This window comes from Leopardus geoffroyi, chromosome X (assembly GCF_018350155.1).
Source record: "Leopardus geoffroyi isolate Oge1 chromosome X, O.geoffroyi_Oge1_pat1.0, whole genome shotgun sequence".
Lineage (NCBI taxonomy): Eukaryota > Metazoa > Chordata > Mammalia > Carnivora > Felidae > Leopardus > Leopardus geoffroyi.
Window position 1 is genome coordinate 56,830,155 of NC_059343.1, and position 25,747 is coordinate 56,855,901.

Sequence of the window (25,747 nt, forward strand, 5' to 3'; positions counted from 1 at the left end):
ATGAAATAATTCATCTAAGGTACCTTGAGCAGTGACCTAGCACCTAGTATACGCTCAATAAAGGCAATTTTCTTTATTGTTGTTATTCTTTATATTAACACAAATTTACTGGCAATGGCTGATTAAAATTTTGAATGGGGGAGTTACTGGGAGTGGAAGGTTGTGAGAAAAGGAAGTAGACAATACGACCAGTCTGTGATTTGGTGGAATCCAAACAAGGTTAGTGGCGCGGCAGGACGTTTTTACGTCTGAGTTCCTAGTGCCATGTGACTCTGTGAGGGCCCCAAGCACACGCTTCCATCCGGGAGGCGCAGCTTCCCTAACTCTCTCTCAAGCTTTTCTCAGCAGCCTGTAGGGGGAGCCAGGAAGCTAGGAAGGGGGAGAGGCTGCTGTAAATCTTAGTAAGGGCAGAAACGACACCCTATCTCTACTACCCATCTTAGCCCACCGTCTTGCCCCCTCCAGGGCGCTCTCCCAGACCTGTCCTCTGTGGCGGCAGAGCTGGGAGCTGTCCTTCAGCACCAGGGGCCGCCTCGGGCAGGGAGTTAGGGACACGGGACTGGTTCGATCCACAGCCGGCTCCAGCATCGCCTAGTCACGGGGACGGGGGACGCGACCCAGGAAGGCAGCGAGACGCTAAGGAGAAGCCTCTAGCCTCCTGCCACCAAGAATCACCCTCAGAAGTCCCCTAGCCCTCGGGGGTTGGGGGGGGTGGGTGGCGGAGAGTGAGCAGCCGCCCTGGGGAGGGAGGCTGGCGCCCAGGTGGGCGGGGGAGGGAGAGCGCCGGGGCCTGGGACTCAGCGTGTGGCGTGTGCACGCGGGGAGCGGGCGGATGAACGGAGGCGCTGAAGTGAATGGAGTTGGGGGTGGACTGGAAACATCCCCAAACAGCACAGGCTGCGGCCGGCGGGGGCCGGGGGGGGGGGGGGTGAGTCCTGAGGCGCAGGCGCAGTCGGGGCCCCAGTCCCGCTCCCTCCTCCTCTCAGTGCCTCTTTCTCCGCCCCGCTCCCCCCCCCACCCCGAACACACTCGCACTCGGGCTCTCAAGGTGTTCTCCGCACAGCGGAAGATGGCGACAGACTGAGGGGGCATGGCCAGCGGGAGCCACGGGGCCGTGCCGCTTGGCGGCCGCCACAGCGGTGCTAACGGGAGACGGAAGCGAGAGGCGCACTAAGTGAAGCCCCGTGTCGGCGTCCGGCGCCTGTGGCGCCGCCAGGAGCCAGGTGGCCCGCCCGAGCCGGAACTCTGGGAGCAGCAGGCGCGGAGCCGGAGCGGAGCCGGCCCGGGACCGGCCCGGGCGAACGGCCAGAGCGCGAGCGAAGCCCGAAGGGCCGGGCAGTGGGCCGGCCGGCGGGCCTAGGAGGGCGCAAGCGAGGCAGGGAGCGGCGCGGAGCAGGCAGCAGGCGGGCGGGCGGGCGGACGAGCGGGCGGGAGCGGCGCGGCGCGGCGCGGCGCGGAGCGAGGGAGCGGAGCGCGGTGGCTGGGCCCGCACGGCTGCGCTGAGGGGCGCAGAGCTGCGCTGAGCCGAGACGGCCAGAACAGAGTGCGAGCCGGGCGGCCGCCAGCGCGGAGTGGAGTGGCGCGGAGCGGAGTGGCGCGGAGCCGAGGGCAGCTGAGGGGCCCGACACTATGAGGAGTGCGGCGCCGCCGCCGCAGCCGCCACCGCCCCAGTGCCCCGCACCGCCCCCCGCCGGGACACCGGGCAGTGCCTAGCGGGCCGGGCGGCGGCGCCCAGACTGCGAGCGAGGGAGCGCGGGAGGAGCGCGGGGACGGCACGAGAGCACCCCGCGACTCTGGCCTTGAGCGGGGCCCCGGGCCGGTGGCCTGCCTCACCATGCAACCCCCGAGGTAGAGCCTGGACGGCGCCAAGGAGCGCGAAGCGGCGCGCAGCCCGCTTGCCCACCAGTGACGGCCGTCCGGCCTCGCGCCTACCTGATCCCTCCAGCCCGGACCCCCCTGAAATATGTTCAGGGGCGCTTGGATGTGGCCCGGGAAAGACGCCGCCGCGCTGACTATCTGCTGCTGCTGCTGCTGCTGGGCTCCCAGGCCAAGCGACAAACCTTGCGCTGACTCTGAGCGGGCGCAGCGATGGCGACTGTCCCTGGCGTCCCTGCTCTTCTTCACCGTGCTGCTCGCTGACCATCTGTGGCTGTGCGCGGGGGCCCGGCCCCGGGCCAGGGAGCTGAGCAGCGCCATGCGGCCGCCCTGGGGGACCGGCCGGGAGCGGCAGCCGATGCCTCCTCGCGCGGTGCTGCCCCTGCGGCCGCCGCCGCCCGGCGAGCCCAGCGCATCCCCGGGCACCTGCGGCCCCCAATACAGCAACCTGACCAAAGCTGCCCCCGCTGCCGGTCCCAGGCCGGACTGCGGTGGCGTCCCAGAGCCCACGGGGCTGGACGCAGCTTGCACCAAATTGCAATCTTTGCAGAGACTTTTTGAACCGACTACTCCAGCCCCCCCACTGCGGCCCCCTGACTCCCCTTCCCGTGCCCCGGCCGAGTTCCCCTCCGCCAAAAAAAACTTGCTCAAAGGCCACTTTCGGAACTTCACTCTCTCCTTTTGCGACACCTACACGGTCTGGGACTTGCTGCTGGGCATGGACCGCCCCGACAGCCTGGACTGCAGCCTGGACACCCTGCTGGGGGACCTTCTGGCCGTGGTGGCCAGCCCGGGCTCCGGGGCCTGGGAGGTGTGTAGCAACTGTATCGAGGCGTACCAGCGGCTCGACCGACATGCTCAGGAAAAATATGACGAGTTCGACCTCGTGCTGCATAAATACTTACAGGCAGAAGAGTACTCAATCCGGTCCTGCACGAAAGGCTGTAAGGTAGGGACTGGCGTCCGCGGGCACACCACCTACCTCGGCGGCGGGAGCGGTGGCGGTGGGACCCGGAGAAAAAAGGAGGTCTCCGCCTTCACCTCTTCCCATCACCCCCCACCGTTCACAGTAGAGCACTAAGAATACTACCTTGGGACCCTCCCCAGAGAAGGGGCCTCAGGGATTCAGGTCAGTTAACCACCTGGCCAACTTCTATTAATTCCAGGTTTGGGCACCTTCGGACTGGGGCTTCCTGGTGCCCCGCCCCCGCATGAGGAGGGAGGGGTCACGGACAAAGGGGTGGAAAGAGGGATCTGGCTCCCCAGTCTCCATTGTCAGCCAGTGGTGTCCCCTTCCTTACCTCGGCCGGAATTGAATGTCCTGGGACTGACTGGTGCAGGGGGAAGGCCAAAAGTGGAAGGAGAAATATTTGCCAACCTAAACCTCACCCTCTGGCCCCTGCCAATGGGTGAGAGGAGAGGCATTCCTGCTGGTGGGGCACCAGGCTCTATTGACCTTATATGACCTGAGGTGGAGCCCAGGGCTGCCTGTCTTGTCCCAAGGAGGGAAGCTGCCAGGTCCTTGTCCCTGATAAAAGGAGTTGGGAACAGGGCACAGCAGCTTGTGGGAAGGCCACTGGAGGCTGGTGCATTACAAAACTCCCAGTGCCTTCCCAGTACACTGGGGTAGCAGTGGAGGGGAAGCTGGCTGTCTGGCTGCTAGGAACAGGCATCCAGAGGAGAGGGGAGGCCGCAGCAGAATGGGCCTGCCTAGGGCAGAGCTGGGTATGGAGAAACTTCTTGACCCTCAGCAGGGTCATTCTGGACAAGAGGTGCATGGCGGCTGTAAGCATTTGGGATGTGGTGCTACTGCCCTGTTTGCTCAGCCTGGCCAGGTGGCCTGCCTTGGGGAGAGAAGAGAGCAGCAAGGTCAAAGGGTCAAGTGAGGAGGAGACCAGGTGGGGTGGTGGCCTCACTCATCCTGGAGCTAGGGGCCGAGAGCTGGAGAGGGAGACAGTGACTCCTATCCTCACTTGTCTCCCTCTGAGGCCTTGGGGAGGGGCAGAAAGTGCCCCCTTTCCATGAAATGTGACCCCCGTGGACTTCTTCGGGGTTCCATGCTCTTCGTGAGCTTCTTAAGGATTGGGCAGGGGATTGGGGAGAAAAGGGGCAGCTCCTTGCTCCTGACTTCACTTTCTCCTCCTTTTTCCTGTTCTCGTAACCTAGCAGTCTCCCTCCCGCCTCCCTCTGCCTCAGCTGACTCACTGCCTCACTCACACTACCAAATGAGATATTCCACTTCTTAAAGGTGTACAGACAGATAGACAAACACACACTTCCATACACCACCACCACCACCCCAGGCAAAGTCATACAGAGATATAGAGAGATTGTCGCACCCACAAACTGCCATAGAAGCAGACACCGTGTCCCCCACAGGCGTGTCTCCCCATGATGTCAGAGACACACAGGCGGAAGAACTGTCACATGAAGAAGGACACATTTTGTCATGTAGACAGACACACACCCTCGATGTCAGTAACAGATATACACTCGGTGAGAGCAGAGGGATGTGGTCCACTAGCAGACAGAATAATAAAGGATGTCTATCTTTGTGGCCCTCCCTCCAATCCCATGGCCCCAATCATTTTTCTTCTCTTCTGTCACCAGGATGCCTGAGAGACCACACCACAACTTTCCCATGGGTTTATTTTTCCCATATTATAGTTGCCTTCAAGCTCTGTCTGATGCCACACTAAATAATGATCCCTCATATTACTTATTTTTACCAAGCAGTTTGATGTAGGAGAAAGGATGTCCTGGATTCAGGAGGCCTTATCACCTCCGCCACTTGTTAGCAGTGTGACCTTGGGCATGTCACTTCACTTCTCTGAGCTTCCATTTCCTCATGTGTAAAACGGGGACCCTAATCCTCACTCTGCCTACATCCTCAGTCTTTTGTGAGATTTAAGTGGGAAGAGATAGCTGATAGTGTTTTTGTAATAATAATGTAACATCTGACATTGATGTTGTGCTTAGGGTTTTACCCTCTCTCGCATATATGATGAGATCACAACTGCCCAGGAGGATGGCAATACCAGCACCATTATCCCCATTTCACAGATGAGGAAACTGAGGTGCAGGGGGAATCCAGCAGTTTGTGTGAGGTCACTTAGCTGATGCGTAGGAGTGCCAAGCCTCCAACCTGCATGTTCTGCAGAGGAGCACAGGCATGCTTTTGCCGTAGCCTCCCATCAGGTTCCCCTTGGCTGGAGCCCTCCCTGCTCTCCTTTGTCTCCTTGTCACTGTCACTCTCTTGCTCTCCCTCTCAAGTGAACTCTGCCTGCTCTCCTGCTGCCAGCTGTGCTGGGAGAAGGGCAGTGCCAGCTTTCTTCTAGTCTTTCCCCCTCGTCTTCAGCGCTGTCTCCCTCAGCTGAGGCCTAGGCCCCCAGGACTCTGGATTGCAGCTGCATTATGGGCACTGAGGGAGAAGGCAGCCCTGCTCTGCTCTACCTGCAGCCCCTCTCTCTTCACCCCACCATTCCACCTCTATCCCAGTCCTTTTTGCCGATTCCCAAGCCTGCCCCTAGGCTCCAAGCCCTCCTGTCCAGCCCCTGCCCCAAAGGAGATCCTTTGGAAATGATGCCCCATCCTCAAAGCTTCTCCTGGGTAGAGAGCCTGTAGCCCAGGCCAGGGTGAAGAGGCTTCCTCTACTTCTGGAAACCAAGCTTGGAACCCCTGGTCCAGGGCCAGGTAACCGCCCCATTCCTGGGGCCCTGTCCTGAGTGTCTCAGTCAGATCTTTCCGGGGCAGCCCCAGAAACCCTGTTCTCTTTTTCGGCAACATTCTGCCCCTGTTTTGGGCCATGCAGGCCCCCACGAATCATACCTGTCCTCACTGCTGCCTGTGACACCTCCCAATTTAGTACCAGCTGCAACATTTCCTTAATGTGCGACTGACTTCCTCTCGCACAGTAGGGGATGTTAACTTAGGCAGGCCGCTGCCCACCCCCACCCTGACCTCTCCCAACCCCAGGCCGGTGCTCCACCCCTCCCTCATCTCCTTGTGCACATACCCTCCCCCTAAGCTCTTAGCTCCCCCTCCCCTTGGCCCTCACTCCCAGCCCTTCCCGTGGTTACTGGACAGCCACCTCACTCCCCCATAGGTCTCCCCCATCCCAACCCTGCCAGGCCGCTGCCTGCTGCTGATTGCCTTTTCCCCCACCTCTGCCCCTTTCCTACTCAAAATTCAGGACGTTGCGACTACGGGGAGTGGTGGAAATGAAAACAAAACCCTGGCTTCTTCTTTCATAATTCTCATCCAAGAAGGGAAAGAATCCCAAGAGGACAATTAGCTGTCTTACAAGCCATAGGGCCACATAAGTAAAGGTTGGTGCCAAGGAAGGATGTGATAGTTCTACTCTATTCTGGATAGGCTTGAACCCACCTGGCAGACTGTGTGTGTTTCATTCTGGATCTCACACTGAGCAGGTCGGGAGGGGGCTTGAACCTGAGTTCTCCTGGACAGAGTTGAAGCAGCTGTTTCAACAGGCGAAAAGTAGACTCGGGAGGATATGGGCTCTGACTTCCAACCTCAGAAGAGCCGTCACGGTGCAAAGGAGGCATGTCCTGCTTAGCAACCCCCCCCCCCCCCGCCAGGGACTTTGTAGTGAGAAAGTCCTGGGTTCCAACTCAGCTCTTTTATTTATTACCTGTGTGACCTTGAGCTAGGGACTTCAACTCTCTGAGCCTCACTCATCTCATCTGTAAAATGGAGTGAATTCATCATAACAGCCCTGTGAGGTCATCATTAATGAGAAGTCTGCACAGTACCTAGGCCTGGCACATCAGAGTTGCCCAGTTAACAGCTTTTTTCCTTCCAAAGAGGGAACAGACTGCCTTCGAAGGAAATGAGCTCCTGCTCCCAGTAAATGTCTGGCCTGATTCAGGCAGACTCCTGGAGGAAATGCCATGGAGATGACTCTAACTCCAGATTATGGGGGGAGTTGGACAGATGACCTCTGAGGTCTGTTTCAGTCCAGAGTTTAGGCCCGTGAGCAGAGCCTGCTCCCTGAACAGGAGCCTCAGATGGGAAGGGCCAGAGAGAGGGGCCTGACACACAGAGGAGGGGACTGCCAGAGCCAGCACCTTGCCTTCTGCCCATACCCGTTGGGGCCTTGCTCTTCCTCCACTCTGGCTGGCAGCTGTTTCTGCCTCACTGCCTTCCTTTCTCCTCCCACCTGCCACAGCTTTCCTGCCAAGCAGGACTCCTGGGCTGACACTGATGCTGAGAGCAGAGAGCTCAGGTCACTGGGCAAAGGGCAGATGCCCCAAGTTGGCCAGTGGTCCCTGTTGTCACTCGAGCTTACATGCTAGGAGTGCCCCACAGTCGGCCTCCCTGACCCAGGGTTCTTGAAGGCAGAGAGGAATCCCTGGTCTGTGCTGGGGGTGGGGGGAGGGAGAGACAGTTAAGAAGGGGCCTCCTGGGAACCATGGGAAAGCCTCCGCTGGGGAGGAGTCTCTAAATCCACAGAAGCTCATTGCCCAGGAATGTGAGCATTGGGCTTCTGGGAAGAGAAGGGCCAGAGAAGAGGCAATGTGCATAGCTCAGACAGGGATATAGTGGATTCAACGTGGGAGTAGGAAAGTGACCTCATGCTGCCCACACCTCTCCAGACCCCTTCACCCCCATCCTGACCTACCCCTACCCCGACATTCTTCTCAAATTTTAGCCCACACCCAACCCACATACCAATGGCCACACAACCTTTCCAATCTCTTAGAAGATCATGCCAGAGCATTCACAAGCTGCACCCACACCTCACTTTCTTATCCCTACCCCTACACCTACACTCATCCAACCCCCACTTCTCCCAGCAGTTACGTCCATCCCCTCACCCCATCTCCCCTCCCACCCCACTCCCCTCATCACCCACCTCTACCACACACCCCTCCCAACTTTTACCCCATGTTCTTCCCCTCTCTGGCTCCTTGCCCTAACCACTCCCTCCTGCCACCCTGCACTGTACCTCTTTCCCTTGATAACCTCCATGCCCCCTCACCCCTTGCATCTCTCACACCCCATTCACACTTCACCTCCCTTATCCCCATCCGCTCTCCTGCACCCCCTTCCATCTTCTGGCCCCCTCTTCTGTCCTCTCCCTCCCTCCTCCTCTCCCTTTCTGCTTTCATGTCCTCCCTGCCTTCCTGCTCCCTGCTCAGGGTAGACATGTGTATGTGTGACATGCACACACACTTAGACACACACTCACATGGACACACAATCTTCTTCATGGATACTTCCCATCCTTCCCACAGGCTGGTGCCTGACTACTATAGTCACCATAGCAACGGGAACCTCCAGGAAGGATTCGCTGGTATCTCCTGAAGGTGGGGGTGGGGGGAGCTAGGTGGAGGAAGGGAGCCCAGCAGCCTCCCACCTAGTCTCATGGTCTGCTGGAAAAGTCTGCTGAACACAGTGGAGGTGGGGTGAGGAAAGGGAAGACGGTGGGCGGGACTGAGGATAAAGGAGGGTCAAGGACCTCAGAACACATCACTAGCCTGAGAGGGTGCTTCTAAGTCATACAGGTGCCTGTCGTCTCCTCCCTAGGCATTGGTACCTCAGGGAAAGGACACACCCACCCCTCCGTGTGTAGGTGGGTATGTAGGAGGACATCTCAGGCTCAAGGGTGGGAGTTTGCCCTAGAAAATCTTCTCCCTCAGGGCAGTTCTTTTGTGTTCCCACCCTCTGAGGCTGTTTACCTGCTGTCTGCCCAGGCAGACTGGGCATCAAACGTGCCTTCACACCTCTTGTGTGAAGCTCTTGTCTCAGTTTCATGCACATCCCAGCTGCAGGTGTTTGCTAGAAAGCCAGGGACACCTTCTGATGGGGTCTAGACAAATATGGGCTTCCAGAAGCACCATTCTCCAATGCTGACCCGGGAGGTCTCGGGAGAATGGGTATGTTGTGTTCCTGTGATTAGAGGCACGTACACCAAAGCTTATGCCGGGGGCCAGGGATGTGGGATCAGACTTTTCTCCCTAGGCGTAAGAGGGGGTTCAGAACAGCCTGAATTTTTGACACCTTGAGCCAGGTAGGTGCTTAGAGGGGAGAGCAGGGGCACAGGCAAGCTGCAGCTGGCCCTGGGGAGGGAAGGAGTTACTACAGACTAATAGGGGCTGCCAGGACCAAAGCTCCTGCTCAAATGGATTCTGGAGAAGGGAGCTGGAACCTGAGCCACAAGTCTCTGGGCTAGAAGGCTAGGCAGACTGGTGCCAAAGCAGAAAGGGATAAGAAAGGGAAAGGGGGCTTTTGAGTGCCTGGGAGATTACAGGGGCTTTATAGGTGTCAATAAACACATTTAAATCCTGACAGTCATCCTAGCAGGTGGGTACTATCATTATCCCTACTTTACAAATGAGACAACTGAGGCTCAGTGAAGGGAAGTGACCCACCCATGCCACACAGCCCAAAGGTGGGGGGACTGGGATACATAATTAGGTCTGTCTGTTCTTTCCCCAGAGCACACAAGTATAAAGAAAATGTTAATGGTGTCCTTCAGCTGTCAGAAACAATGCCCAGCTGGCTACTGAGAGTCTGGGCTGCAAAGCCACACTGACCTCAGAGGAAGTCCAACAAGGCCTCTTGGCAGCTTGGGGTCCCCTGGAGTCACTCAAGTGCAAAGTGGGGATCCACCAAAATCCTCTTGGCTTGGTACCCCAGTCTCTTGTCCTTGGGACCCAGCAACAATCACCAGTACCCTCTTCGGATAGTGACAGAGGATGGGTGCCAGGAAGGGAGGTGTTTGCTGCCTTCTTTTTCTGTGGGCTCTACAAAAGAGGTGGGAAGCACTGGGCTCCCCTTGCCTGGAGGGAAGGTATCCCCTACATTCTCAGCCTCACCCACTAGAAAGACCAACCAGTGCAGGAGGGGAGAAGGTCCTCCTCAACAGGCCTGGTGCAGGCCTGAGCCCCACCCAGCACCTGCTGGGAGAGCTGGTAGGGGAAACAGTGAGACCTTGTCACCCCAGAGCCTGATGATGCCTGTCCTGAGCTTTGGATACCTAGTTCCCTTGCCAGTGTTTTGGTGAGCCCTGGCCTGGGATGGCTAGGCTTCTCTGGGGGAGTAGAAGGAAGTGCCAACTCACCAAGTGCTGCTGCAGAGAGACATGTAGTGGTGGTGGGAGTTACCATTGTTTTCTGTCTTCTTATTTGGTTTTCAGCAGATAGCATGGCCACCTGGCAGATCTGTAAAAGGTGAATGTATCTGCTTAGGGTTAAACTCAACTAGAACTTCTAACACCAAGTGAAGCTTCCAGAATTATAGACTCAGAGTCTTGCAAAAATACCCCTTTTTCCAATTACCAAAGACATGCTCTTTGAGAAATTTTGAAAATAGAAGTACAATAGGTAAAAGGACCCAGAGACACTCTTAATGTTATAGTGTATCTCCTCCTAATAGGTCTTTTTCTGGCATATATATTTTTTTAGTTTTTCCATTATAGTAAAATATACATAACATAAAATTTACCATATTAACCACTTTTAAGTGTACAAGCCAGTGACATTAATTACATTTGCAATGTTGTACAATAATCACCACTACCCATTTCTAAAACATTTTTATTCTCCTAAGCAGAAACTCTATAGCCATTAAACAATAACTTTCCACACCTCCCTTCCCCAGCCCCCAGTAACCTCTATCCTATGTTCTGGCTCTGTGAATTTGACTATTCTCAGTACCTCATCTACGTGGAATCATACACTATTTGTCCTTTTGTGTCTGGCTTATTTCACTTAACATAATGTTTTCAAGGTTCATCCATGTTGTAGCATGTGTCATTCCTTTTTATAGTCAAATAATATTTTATTCTCTGGATATACCATATTTTGTTTATCCATTCATGTCTATGAGTACTTGGGTTGTTTCCACATTTGGGTAATTATGAATAAAGCTGCCATGGACATTCATGGACAAGTGTTTGTGTGGACATATGTTTTCATTTCCTTTCATCTTTTGGCTACTGTGACTAATGTTGTTAAGAACATTGGTGTACAAGTATCTGTTTGAATCCTTGCTTGCAATTCTTTGGGGTATATACCTAGATGTGGACCTGTTGGATCACATAATTCTATATTTACCGTTTTGAGGAATCACCACACTGTTTTCCACAGCAGCTGCACCATTTTACATTCTTCTCAGCTGTGCACAAAGGTTCTAATTTCTCCACATCCTTCCCAGCACCCATTATTTTCCATTTTTTGAGAATAGCCATCCTAATAGATAGAAGTATCTATTTTTACATAGTTGAAATCATAGTTGTTCACCCTGCTCTTTTAAAGTTACTGTTAAAGTTATGCCAAGTATCTTTCCATGTAATTAAATATTAGAAAACATCATTCTTGATGAGTGTACAATATTCTATCACAGGAATATAGTGCAACTTATTTAACTAGGCTCCTATTGTGAGATATTTACTTTACTTCCAACTTTTACTATTACAATTAATGCTGTGATGAATATCTTTGTTCACAAATCTCTGTCAGATCTATGATTCCTTTTTTTAATAAATGCTATGTCAATCATTTCTTTATTTCTCTACTTTGCTGAGTTTCTTAAATCACAAAATAATGCATACTCATGGACCAAATCTAACAATACAGAGGTTTATGCCCTGAGGTCATTGATGTTAACAATTCCCTGTGTATCCTTCTGCCCCTCTCTCTGAGCTTACATAAACATTTGCACACCAAATGACTTTTTCTTTCCTTTGTTTTGCATACAAATGGGAGCATAAACATTAATTCTGCAGGATGAACATTTGGGACTAGTCTAACACAATCAAAGAGTCCTACTCTTTTCAAGGCTCTTGACATACAAAATTTCTGTCTTACCAATTTCTTTCCAGAAGGGTTATATCCATATCTAGTTTATATCCTTGCCACAAGTGTGGGACTAATTTACCACCCTTTTCCAGTATTGAGTATCATATTTTTAAAGCTTTACTAAGTTGGGGTTGAAAAAATGGCAGAGCGTTGGCTTTTAATTTGCATTCCTTAGGTCAAAAATTTGTTTTTCTTCTTTGTAGGCCATTTGTATTGCCCATTTTGTGAATTGTCTGTTTATATCTTGTGTGTTTCTTTTATTGATTTATATGTACTCTTTTATATGTATGAATGGTTTTAACCTTTTTCTGATCACATTTGTGTCAGTTGTTTTTTTCATTTGTTATTTCAATCTTAGAGCTGAAAGGAGGGAATGGAAAGAAAAGAACTATCCCAGGCCCTTAATTCTTACATCTACCTTGGGAAGTGCAAAAATATGTATCCCTGTTTTACATAGGAGAAGACAGGTTCAGAGAGGTTAAGTAAACTAGCTCAAGGTCATTCAGCTAGTAAGAGTTGGAGCTGGGATTTGAATCCAGGTCAAATCCAGGGATTTGATTGCCAGAAGGCAATGGTACTGCCCAATCTGTGCTAGTACAATTAAACTATAGGTAAAGCTTTGTGCTAGTTGCCTTGCCAACATAATTTATAGAAAGGTAAGGATAGGTGCTTTATTATCTCCATTTTGCAGGTGAGGAAAATGTAGATCAGGGAATTTAAGTCACTTGCTTGAGGTTTCATAACTGGTAAGAGCAGACCTGGGATTTGACTGCAGGACTGAGTTTAAAGATGTTTGACCCTGTCTTCTCCTCATACATGCTGCCTCCCTAGGGATCATCATCTTGGATCCAAACTAAGGCCCAGAGAGGGAAAGTACTTTGCTCATAGCCACATAGCAAATTAGTGGCTGAGTCCCTGCCTCCTTGCAGGTGACTTGTCCAAGTTCACAAAGCTAGTACTGGCAGAGCCAGAGTCTGAACCTAGCTTTAGCTAACTCTCCATCTGACTTAAGCAAAGGCTTTGCAGTGAAGAACATTTATGGGGCAACCTGGGTAGGAGAGATTAGGTAGAGTGCCCTGAGGCCTTTCTGAAGGAATGGAATCTTCCAAGGCAAAACTGTTCCAGAAGCCCCTAAATGATAGGACCCGGGACAGGACAGCTAGTGTCCATAGCCAAGAAAACCTTTCTACAAGGAGACAGCCTTCCCTTCACCTGCTGCCAAAGATTAAAGCAGAAATAGTGAGCCTTCAGCTGTGGGTAGGAAGCTGGTGGGTTTGGATGAAACAAAGCAGTAGTTGCTTCTTCTCAACATCTCCATCTCCTAAGGTGTGTGTTTGTGTGTGTGTTTAGAGGAAAGTGGGAAGGGAGTGCTTTGATGGGAGAGTGGAAATGGTCATTTGTAGCCCCTAGTACCCAAACATTCTTCCCTTCACATCCCCTTACAAAGAAAACCTTATTCATACAAGAAATGGGCTGCATACACTGACTTTAATTTTTTTCAAATTTTTAAAATGTTTTTAATGTTTATTTATTTTTTGAGAGAGAGAGAGAGACAGTGCAAGCAGGGAAAGGACAGACAGAGAGGGAGACACAGAATCCAAAGCTGGCTCCAGGCTGTGAGCTGTCAGCACAGAGCCCGATGTGGGGCTCGAACTCATGAACTGCAAGATCATGACCTGAGCTGAAGTCAGTGGCTTAACCGACTTAGCCACCCAGGTGCCCCTAAATACACTGACTTTGGAAAATCACTCTCACATCCAGTCCTGGAGATCTTTCCCCAACTTGACCTGAAATTCTATCAAAAAGATTTAAGTAACCAGCTAATTATTTTAATTGTAATAGTGAAATGGAGAGGTACCAGCCAAGGGGCAATACGGGATATAAGAGCTTGGGCACTAAAGTCCAGGTAAATCTGGCTTTGAAATCTGTCTTCTCCATAAAATAATTGCTGAGATCTTGAACATTTCTTTCACTCTCTTAGAACCTCACTTTCTTCACACTTGAAATTAGGAAACAGGGTCATTGTGATGCTTAACTGACCTACAACATGCTAACCTCTTAAGACTACAGTGCCTATGAGATGGAAAATGCTCATGAAATGGTAGCCACCATTATTATTATTCACTGTGTGACCTTTGGCAAGTTATGTACACTCTCTGGTCCTTCCTATTTCACCTGTAAATGTATCTCCACCTCAGGGGGTAGTTGTGAGGATTCAAGGAGTTAATAAATGTCAGTTGCTTAGAACAGAGCCTGACATATAGCAAGCATTTAATAAATGGCAGCTAGTTATTATTCTTACCTTAATTAGATGTGTTTAATCCAAATGACTGTTTAATACCCAATTGAGATTGACAACACCAAGATGGACTGCTTAAGAGATGGGAAAGGTAATTTGGGAGCAGGTGAAGTGTCTGGCGTGGGAGTGGGAGGTTAGGAGCCAGAAGGCAACTGGAGAGATTCTAGAAGTGAGGGCACAAAGACATGCTTAGGTTGAGGAAGAAAGAGGCAGAGATGGAAGGACTCCAAAGCCTTGATTCACCTTATCCCTAGAGACCAAACACAGCTGACAGATCCTTTTATCAGGTCTCTGTTCTCCTCAGCCTCTCATCTGTCTATCAAGGTACTGCATTTGGGGAATGAAGAAGGCAGGGTCAGGAAGCTGGTTTCACAATGATCCCTGCAGAAGGTTAGAGATTGCTTTCTGGGCCTGGGCCCAGGACTAGCAGTGTGTGGCAAACACCTGTGCCTGGGAGGGGGCAGTGGGATTTTATGCTGCATATGTCTGTGTGCAGCTCAAAGGAAGCAACAGCTGTCACTGTCACACTGGCAACATTCCTGTGGTGGCCTGCATAGCCATTGGGCACAGAAGCCCCCAAAGCTCCTTTCCTCTCACATTAGTTCCTCTCTTTGGCTATAGGACCACTCATTAGTTCTGTTGGCCTGTTAAGCTTACATGGCCCAACCTCATGGCCCAGGCAGTGGTAATGGAGTAGATGACCCAGGACTGGGTAGTACAGGACCTGGGGCTTTGGGCCTGAGTCTGGTGAGGTTGGTCAGATTAAGTCTTGGAGATTTTTGTTTTATTGTTAAGAAACCTGTATAAGCTACATATGTAAACTCATTCTTCAGAATGAGTGTTACAGAAATTCTCTTACCTTTTTCTTCTAATATTTATCTCTACATTTCTAGTGATATGCCAGTTCTGCTATTTCTTGACTTTTCTGTTTTAAATATCAGTGTGTGTATATGTGTATGAAAGATATGTATAATTTGTCTTTTAAATGCTAAATATAGATCTCAATGCTTAAAATTAAAACAGAAGCCTTCTGCTCAACCCTAGAGCCTCACTCTTTAGACTTAAATATTTTCAAATCTCTTAGCTGTTTTTTCTGATATTTACCCCCACAGTTCAAAATGGCATGCCAATGCTATTTCTTGATTTTTTTTCTGTTTTAAATATCTATTGACTTTATTAGAGGCAGATTTGCTCTCTTACTATCAGCAGCACTGTATGTGTACACATACTTCCCCTCCCTTCATACATCCAATATTGGCATATCACAACTTCTGACTTTAAGAGTATTCCTTTTTTACATCATTAGGACTATAAATATTGTTCACAGCTGAGTCATGTAGAATACTGGATTACATTTTCTTCCTTGGTCAACTTGTTTTCTTGGAGTTAATATTTGCTTCTTTTTTCTATTTGCTTAGTTTTCTAGGACTTTTTGCTAATGCATCTCCAATTTCCCCATCAGAGCTGTAAACACTAAGGGCAATGCACAGATAATTAAGATAAAATCCCTGTCCTCAGGTAGCCTACAGTTTCAAGGATTTAATTTATACAGATGTCTTACCAGAAGGCTTGGGCTCCTTTCAGGGACTTTGATCTAGGCTATGTCTTTGATCCCACACTCCAGGCAGGCCTATCTCTTTCCATCTCTCTCAGCTGAATTTGGATTCACACAGTGAATTTGGATTCACAGTCCTCCGGAGAGCAAATGTGGTTTTAGTCTGCATTAACAGAAACAGAGCTTCCAGGTCAGAAGGGCTGATACTTCTGTTTGATTGTGTTGATAAACTCTATTTGGGTATTGGGTTCAGTTGCAAGGGACACAGAAAAATAGGAACTCATCTGAATATGAAGAACCAGGATAGAAGAGAGAACTAGAAACCACATCCTATGAAATAATTGAAAAAACTGGGAGTATTTGGCTTCTTAGAAGAGTAGTCTACACATAGCTATCTCCATTTTTCTTCCTTCACATTCCCTTTTAAATTGGCTTCAGTCTGGTTTCTGCCCCCAGTGATCCCCTGAAACTGCTCTCACCATGATGGGACTGCCAGCATGTTTCTGTCTAAATCCTTATCTGCTGACCACTCCTTCATCTTGGAAACTCTCTCCTCCCCTAATTTTCAGAAAAAAAAAGAGCCACTCTCTTCTGTTTCTCCTCTAATCTTTTAAGCTACTCCCCTATCTTCATCAGATTCTCTTCCTCCACCTTCCCCTTAAATGTTAGTGATTTCCAGGGATCCACTGTTGGTTCTTTTCTCTCTGTGCTCACTCTCCCTAAGCAATAGCATCCACTTCTTTGGCTTTCACTATTGCTTTATCAGTCAGGGTGAGCTACATTATGCTGTGATAACACACAACTCCTAAACATCTGAGGCTTAGCACAACAGTTATTTCTTGCTCACCATACATGTCTGAAACAGGTCAGCAGGGATCATCTGCTCATGATAGTCACCAAGAGACCCAGGCTAGTGGAGGACAGGAGCTTCTCAATACTGTTTCCATAGTCAACAGCAGAGGGAAGAGAATGGCAAATCATATACCAACTCTTAGAGCTTCTCCCCAGAAATGATCCATGTGACTTCAACTCACATTTCATTGGTCAAAGTAAGTCATATGGTCATGCTTATCTTCAAAGGGTGGGGGAAAGTACAGTCCTACCATGTTTCTAATGATTAACCCTATCCCTTGGTGATTTGTCTCTAGCCCAGATCTTCCTTCTGAGCTCAGACCATTATATCCAACTGGCTCCTGGACATTTATACCTACCTGACCCACATATACTTCAAAGTCAATATGGCCAAAAACTTTTTTTATATATTTATTTTTTTAAATGATTGTTTTATTTATTTTTGAGAGAGAGAGAGAGAGAGAGAGGGAGACAGAGAATATGAAGCAGGCTCTGTGCTGACAGCAGAGATGACAGCCCTCTAATGCAGGGCTTGAACTCATGAACCATGAGATCATGACCCAAGCCACAGTTGGTTGCTTAACCAACTAAGCCACCCAGGTGCCCCATTATGGCCAAAAACTTAATTCATCTTTTGCACCCCCAAATCTACCTCTCCTCCTGATTTCCCTTCTTTAATGAAAGAAACTACTATTCATCCTGACACTCAAGCCAGAAACCTGGTAGTCATCCTGGACCCCTCCCTCTCCCTCATTCTCTACCCCCATAAGTTATCTTGTTGGTTCTACCTCCTTGACATCTCTTCTCATCCACCCCTTCTCTCCACTTCTTAATTGTGCTGCTACTGCCTTAGTTGAGGTCCCCATCATCTCTCACTAAGATTATTGCAATAGTTTCCTAACTGGTCTCCCTACCTTCAGTCTTGATGTCTACACTCCATCATCCATACTTTCAGACACAGTCTGTAAAGTTAGCCACAGAAGTGATGATAAGTGATCTTTTAAAAAGCAATTATTTAAAACTCATTAAAAGCTTTCAGTTCCCGGGGCGCCTGGGTGGCGCAGTCGGTTAAGCGTCCGACTTCAGCCAGGTCACGATCTCGCGGTCCGTGAGTTCGAGCCCCGCGTCGGGCTCTGGGCTGATGGCTCGGAGCCTGGAACCTGTTTCCGATTCTGTGTCTCCCTCTCTCTCTGCCCCTCCCCCGTTCATGCTCTGTCTCTCTCTGTCCCAAAAATAAATAAACGTTGAAAAAAAAAAAAAAAAAAAAAGCTTTCAGTTCCCTATAAGATGAAGTCCACATCCTCCTCAGCATCCGGAACATATCATAATATGGGCATGGCCTTACTCTGCAGCCTCACCTCCTATTACATCTCCCTTTGCAGCCTCTAATTATGCTAAACTACCTACAGTGTCTGAATCCAGCACTATTTCACACCTCCAGACCTTTATACCTACTGATTCCTTTGCTTGAAATACACTTATTCCTGCCCTATTCCACCTAGTGAACTTCTACTAATTTTTTCCAAGCCCCAATTCAAGCCTCTCCCACATGGAGATGTTTTCATGTCCCCAGCATTCAAAACAGTTGATCACTCCTCCCTCTATGCTAACACTGTACCAAGCACATACTACTTACTTATCACAGTGACTTATAATGATTGATTCACATTGTTGTCTCTCCTTCTTCTTAAAGATAGCAATCTTATCTTCATCATCTGTAGCCCCTCCCCCCCATCACAGCGCCAGATAGTCAGAAGACGTTCAGAAAGTGATCATTGCACGAACAAATGAATGGGAAGACCTGATTCAGGGAAGTTTACAAATAACTTCAGGACTATCAAAGGGGATAGGAAGCTGATTATAGAGCTAGTAGGAGCCATGAGTAAAGCCACAGAGAGGGCATTAGCTCAAAAGAAGGAAGAACTTCTTTTACTGTTAGAGTTGTCTGAAGATATGGGCTGCTCTGGGAGAGAGTAAGAGCCCTGTGACAATAGTGCTTGGCAGTGATGTTGGAATGGAAATTCCAATAGCAGACAGGGAAGTGTCGTGATGACTCTCACAGTCACTTCCATTCTGGAGTGGTCATAAACCTGCCTCTTCTGCTCATGTAATTGATATGGATCACCTAGGCTCCTTAAGAGTTGCCCCTGCATTAGGAACACCATTAGGAACACCCTGGCCAAGCCAGGCCCACCCAGCCATTGGCCTTTGAGTAGATGGCCTAGGAAGCTTGGATGTGTGAGGTCCTTCTGGAACTGCAGTGGTTTTAAATTCTTACCCACCTCTCATCCATCTCACCTGCCTTTCTTCCAGGCTAGGTCAGGCCACTTTGACCCATGACTGCTCATTCTCTGAAGCAGGAAAGCTGTTGCTTATTTTTATAGCCACTTAAGTAAAGCCATATTATCCACCTGGATTTGCCCTGTCATGCCTCTAATCCCAGTCTGACTCTGCCAATCCCAGTGACTACAGCTGTCTCCAGAGTTATGTCCATGATCTCCTTCCCCCAAACTGGAGACTGACTTTGACCTTATCCTTTTCTGATCCAATTCTTTGAAAGCCCAGAATCAGGAATAGGAGCACATGGCTCTTTTCAGACTCTGCCCAAGGAGGTACCTCACACAATTCTAAGTGTGCTGATGGATGTGGTGCAAAGAAGCAAGGGGTTAGTTGTCAGAGTATCCATTTTAATCTTGGCTTTGTAGTTGATTGCCTGCATGCCTCTGACTTCCTAAGCCAATCCCTTTTACTGGGCCTCAGTTTCCCCTTAGGTAAAATCTGGGGGTAGGGTGGTTACTTGTTTGCAGTGGACAGTGGATTTCATCCCCAAGTCCAGTCCAGATTGCTGCTCTGTCTCCATGGGCTCTGCAGCGGCAGCTCCTGGCCAAGGGTCCCAGAAGTACATTAAGAAAACAAGCAACCATAAAAAGAAGGTCTGTAGGGAGGATTTGGATGGGGAAACAGGCCCTAGGGACATTAGCAAGTTGGAATCCAGGAAGGAAACTGCCGACTTTCTGGTTGGCAAGAACAGAAGCTCTCCTCTCTGGATGGTTTTCCAGCTCTTAAACCAAGGAGTCCAGGATGCCTCCTCTTTTTAAACCCTCTGGCCTTGAGTCTTGACTTTGGTCTGTGTGCCTACCTACTCACTTTTGTGCATTCACACAGCACCCTGGGGGCCAGGAGAAGTCAGATACGTCTTTCCAAAGGAGCATAGGGATGAGAAGGCCCTGGCCAGGGCTGCAAGCCAGGAAGCAGGAAGGTAAGGCTTTCCAGGTTCTCCTGGTCCTCCCTAAACTGGCCGCTCCAGAGCCCAGAAGGGGTTGGGATCCCCCTCATCTTTCCCGCTCCCATTTCAAGAGTTCTTTATCAGCCCAGCTGGGAGGAGGGGCGGGATAGCCTTCCCAGCTTCCTTTTTGGGTTAATTGGTGTTCCCTCTAGTTACCCCCTGCTTCCTTCCCCTCCCAGTTCCCATAGAAACTTGGCTGCAACAGCCAGAACTTGAGTGAGCCCAGCGGTGGCCTGACTGAGGTGGGAAAGGGGGATTCTGTAGGAAAAGGAGGGCACTTTCAGGTCAGGTCTTCCAACCCCACCCATCCTCTGCTGCTACCTAGAGGGTCCAGGGTGGTTAAGCTCAGAGGACAGGACATGATGAAAAAGGCTTTTCTGCCAGGGCTGGAGTCTGAAGAGCCTGAAAGCCCAGAGCCAGGCTGGTTCTCAGCTCTCTTCCCCTGCCCATGCCCTTGTGTGCCCTGCCCCTGCATATGGAATTTGCAGTTATTGGTAGGATTGTCCAGTCATTGGTAGGCTATTGGTAGGATAATCCTGGAGTTGGAGTCAAGAAACCAGATTCAAATTTTCTCCCTCTGCCAGTATTTTATGTGACTATAAACAAGTCATTCCCCTTTTCCTGGGCCTCAGTTTCCTCATCTATGAAATGCAAGTAGAGGGGCTAAACTGATAGTTCCCTGCATATTAAAATTACATAGGGTATTTTGAAAAACTACATGTGTGTGGGTCCCACCCACAAGGAATCTGACTTAGTTGGTCTGGAGTGAATTTTTTAAAGACTCTCCGAGTGATTCTAACATGCAGCCAGCGTTGAGAGACTAGAGCAAAAGACCTCCAAGGGTCTCCCAACTGACTGTTGTCTGGTTCTGAGACATTTCTTCCTTTTCCTTACATGCTCCACCTCCAGCAAGCCCCACAGCTTCCCTAACCCTGGATGTCTTGGCTCTTCCCCATCCTTATGGGGAACCCGGTGGCCTCTGGCTCAGTCCTCACACTGATGAGTCAGGGCAAGCTACTTAGGCCCGGTGAGGGGAAAGGGCTGCAGAAACTGAGGCAGGCTTGCTGCCCAGGTGGTAGCCCTGAGAGCCAGACTTTTCGCTGGAGAAGGACCCCAGACCACCTCTGAAGCAGGTGAGTCAGCAGTGGCCTCAGCTGGCCCTCTGTGAGGCCAAGAAATTGGATTACCTCTCAGCTCCTGTTTGCTCTTCCTCCATTCCCCTCATTAGTTCCTTGCCTGTTCCTGCCTAACCACCCACAGACCTGGTGTCCTCCTCAAGCAATCTGCTCACCCACTTGTTGCCATGGTGACCCAGGCTTGGGGTATGGGGCTTGAGGGAGGGTCTTCTAATTAATTAGAAAGACCACACTCCCACTGTCAGGCCACCCCTCTCCCTCCCAGAGCATACAGGTGAGTGCCCAGCCACCATAGCCTGTTATTAGGCTAATCACAGTTGCCTGGGAGGAGGGCTGCAACTCCAATTGGGCCTCCTCACCTAGGAACAGAAATATTTTTTTTAAATATAATTTATTGTCAAATTGGTTTCCATACAACACCCAGTGCTCATCCCAACAAGTGCCCTCTTCCCTGCCCATCACCCACTTTCCCCTCTCCCCCACCCCACCCCCATCTACCCTCAGTTTGTTCTCAGTCCTTAAGAGTCTCTTATGGTTTGCCTCCCTCCCTCTCTGTAACTTGTTTCCCCTTCCCCTCCTCCATGGTCTTCTCTTAAGTTTCTCAAGATCCACATATGAGTGAAATCATATGGTATCTGTCTTTCTCTGCCTGGCTTATTTCACTTAGCATAATACCCTCCAGTTAGGAGCAGAAATATTGAGCTGAAAGAGCCCAGGGAGAATCCTACAGAGACAGAGACCTCTGTACTCAGTTGGTGGAAGAAGGGGCAATTGCACATACTTTGGGGTGAGGATTGAGGAGGATCCTGGGTCCAAGCTGCTGAGATTGGGGCAATGGCTATGGGCAGAGCCTCACCTTTGCACTTGGTCCCAAAAAATGGAGGGTGTTCTCTGAGGCACTAGGGCCCTTAGCTGTGGGGATTTCCTTTTCTTTCTTGCCTTGCATTTGTTTATTTTACCCTCCTTCTGCTTTCTTGTATCCCCATCTTCCTTACCCAACTTTATTCCCCTTCTCTCTCTTACCCTCATCTTTGTTACTTCATCTTTCTTACCCCTCCTCTTCACAGCCCCCTCTCTTATGTCCCCACCCTCTTATCCCCATGCTCTTTCTTATGTTTCATTTTCTCTCACCCTCACTGCATCCCTTTACCTCTCTTACCCTCCATCTCTTATTCCTCTGCTGTTTCTCCCCAGGCATACCCCCATCACCACCATTTCTTACTCTCCAACTACCCACTCTTTCTCACCCTCTCTTTCTTACACACTCCTGCCTTGTACCCCCTTACCTCACTGCCATTCTCTTCTATCCCTTAACCCGCACTCTTACCCCTCTACCTCTCTCTTACCCTGCCTCTTACCTGCACTTGATCTTTTACATCCTTATTTCACTCCTTTCTCATTCCTTTGCACGTAACTTTCACCCCCAAAATGTCACTTTTAGGGGTTTATATAAATAAAATTTAGCACAGGTGTGCAAGAGACCTGTGTACAAAGCATTGTTTATAACAATAAAAACTTGGAAATAAATGTCCATCCACAGGAGGTTGGCACCCTTCCCACTCATGCATTTACTTACCTCCATATTTCCACTTAAGCTGTTGCCTCAGCCTGGAATGCCCTTTTGTCTCACCTCTACCGATCCCATCTAAAATCCTACTTCGAGGGGCACCTGGGTGGCTCAGTCAGTTAAGTGTCTGACTTCGGCTCAGGTCATGATCTCACAGTTTGTGAGTTCAAGCCCCGCATCGGGCTCTGTGCTGACAGCTCAGCTGCTTCAGATTCTGTGTCTCCCTCTCTCTCTGCCCCTGCCCTGCTTGTGCTTTGTATATCTCTCAAAAATAAGTAAACATTAAATTTTTTTTTAAATCCTACTTTCAGTTCTAGGTCAGCTGTTATCTTCTCACTGATTGCTTTCCCAACTTTTCTATTTGATTTTCTCCAATGACCAGTGGTTTACCTCTCCTACAGTATAGATCATATGCCATAGATTCAAATTAGATGCATCCATCGATGAAACTGGAATTTCTTTGAGAGTAGGGACATGTCCTCATTTACTTGTCCCGTTCATTCAATAAACAGACCTTTTTATGTATATTGTGCTACAGACACAGTGGTCAATAAGTACACAATGGTCAATAAGACAAACCCATGTCTGCTCTCATGCATCTCACATTTTAGTGAAGTTGGCTGAGAAAAACAAAACAAGGATGCAGACAAAATCATACTTGTGGTGAAGAAACAGTTAAGAAAAAGAGGGAATAATGAGAAGGCATCTTCTAGCTAGAGGGGTTAGGGAGACACTCTTTGAGGAGGTGACATTTGAACTGAGGCCTGAAAGTTGAGAAGGACCTAGTCATGCCAAAAGTGGGAGGAAGAAAATTCCAGGCCAAGAGAGCAGTATGAGCCAAGGCCCCAAGGTGGAAAGAAGCAGGACATGTTCAAGGAAAAGAAAGAAAACCTATGCATGTGGAACATGATGAGCTTGAAGGGAGAGATAGGAAATGAGGTTGGAAAGCCAGATGGGAGCCAAGTTTTGCAGGGGCTTGAAGTCTGTGGTCAAAAGTTTGGATTTTATTCTAAATGCATTGAAGGGTTTGAAGCAAGGGAGTAATATGATCTGGTGACATTTTGAGGTCACTCTTACTCCTGTGTGAACAGTGGATTGGAAAAATAAAGAGTAGAGGTGGGGAGGCCACACAGGAGACTGTTGTACAGGTGACAGACAACAGTGACCTGCACAAAGTTTTGGACGTGGAGTAAGAATGGGCATGTCTGCATCCCCAAAGGCAAGGGAATTAAAAGCAAAAATGAATTACTGGGACCTTATGAAGATAAAAAGCTTCTGCACAGCAAAGGAAACAACCAACAAAACTAAAAGGCAACCAACGGAATGGGAAAAGATATTTGCAAATGACATATCGGACAAAGGGCTAGTATCCAAAATCTATAAAGAGCTCACCAAACTCCACACCCGAAAAACAAATAACCCAGTGAAGAAATGGGAAGAAAACAGGAATAGACACTTCTCTAAAGAAGACATCCGGATGGCCAACAGGCACATGAAAAGATGCTCAACGTCGCTCCTCATCAGGGAAATACAAATCAAAACCACACTCAGGTATCACCTCACGCCAGTCCGAGTGGCCAAAATGAACAAATCAGGAGACTATAGATGCTGGAGAGGATGTGGAGAAACGGGAACCCTCTTGCACTGTTGGTGGGAATGCAAATTGGTGCAGCCGCTCTGGAAAGCAGTGTGGAGGTTCCTCAGAAAATTAAAAATAGACCTACCCTATGACCCAGCAATAGCACTGCTAGGAATTTACCCAAGGGATACAGGAGTACTGATGCATAGGGCCACTTGTACCCCAATGTTCATAGCAGCACTCTCAACAATAGCCAAATTATGGAAAGAGCCTAAATGTCCATCAACTGATGAATGGATAAAGAAATTGTGGTTTATATACACAATGGAGTACTACATGGCAATGAGAAAGAACGAAATATGGCCTTTTGTAGCAACGTGGATGGAACTGGAGAGTGTGATGCTAAGTGAAATAAGCCATACAGAGAAAGACAGATACCATATGGTTTCACTCTTATGTGGATCCTGAGAAACTTAACAGAAACCCATGGGGGAGGGGAAGGAAAAAAAATGAGGTTAGAGTGGGAGAGAGCCAAAGCATAAGAGACTGTTAAAAACTGAGAACAAACTGAGGGTTGATGGGGAGTGGGAGGGAGAGGAGGGTGGGTGATGGGTATTGAGGAGGGCACCTTTTGGGATGAGCACTGGGTGTTGTATGGAAACCAATTTGACAATAAATTTCATATATTGAAAAAAAAATAAAGTTCAAAAGCCAAAATAAAAAAAAATAAAAATAAAAAAAATAAAAATAAAAAAAGAATGGGCATGTCTGCATGTGGGGATGCAGGGAAAGAGAGGAATAAAGGCTGACACCTAGGTTTCTGGCTTGAATACCTGGGTAGATGGCCATGGAACTTCATTGAAATGGTCAAAACTTGGGAGTGAGGGGTAAAAAAAATGCAAGAAATTCATGTTAAGAATGAATGTTAAATGTGAGATGCCAGCAAGTTATCAAAGTATCAAACAACACTTTGGGGTGCCTGAGTGGCTCAATCAGTTAAGTGCCCAACTTTGGCTCAGGTCATGATCTTGCAGTCCGTGAGTTGGAGCCCCACGTCTGGCTCTGTGCTGACAGCCCAGAGCCTGGAGCTTGCTTCAGATTCTATGTCTCCTTCTCTCTCTGCCCCTCCCCCACCCATGCTTTGTCTCTCTGTCTCTCAAAAATGAATAAATGTTAAAAAACATTTTTTTAAGTATCAAACAACACTTTCTCAGGGGGTCGATTTGCTACTATAACCCACTACTACCTACCACCACCACCCATCACCACCCTCTGCTTTAGAAAAGGCTGTTGTGGGGACACATTGTGAAAGTTCATGTCCATGGTAAAGTTATTTGTATTTCCCTGTAAATGTTTAAAGCTCGTGTAAGAAGCACTGACCATGTTGCGCATAGTGTGATTGAAAGGCTTCTGCCAGCAGAATGACGAGGACCCTTGTTCAAAATGCAGAGTCCTAAGCCTACCTCAGTCTTCTTGAAGCTGAATTGGAGGAAGTCATCTGCATATTGAACAAGTGCCCCAGGAGTTTCTGAGGTCCATTGAAATCGAAGAACCATTGCTATGAGAAGCAATCATGAGAAGGTGCCCCTGAAGATATGAGGAGGATGTGGGCAGGGTAACCCCATCCATGAGAGCTGCCTGGGCATCCTGTTAAAATGCAAGTGCTGAAGTGGTGGGTTTGGGGTGGGGTCCGGGATTCTGCACTCCTCACAAGATCCTAGGTGATGGTGATGCTGCTGGTCCAGGTCCACACTTCCAGTAGCAAAAAGCTATA

The 25,747-nt window shown here is 49.1% G+C and overlaps 1 protein-coding gene across 1 annotated transcript in view; it reads left to right on the forward strand.

Annotated features, from left to right (window-relative positions):
* Positions 1–1,017: 1,017 nt before the first annotated feature.
* The window catches only part of NALF2 (NALCN channel auxiliary factor 2), a 30,144-nt gene continuing 5,414 nt past the window's right edge, over positions 1,018–25,747 (forward strand). Inside the window, exon 1 of the mRNA XM_045472681.1 lies at positions 1,018–2,824. Coding sequence (XP_045328637.1) covers positions 1,964–2,824 — 861 coding nt within the window. The 5' untranslated portion in view covers positions 1,018–1,963. The remainder of the gene's footprint in view (positions 2,825–25,747) is intronic.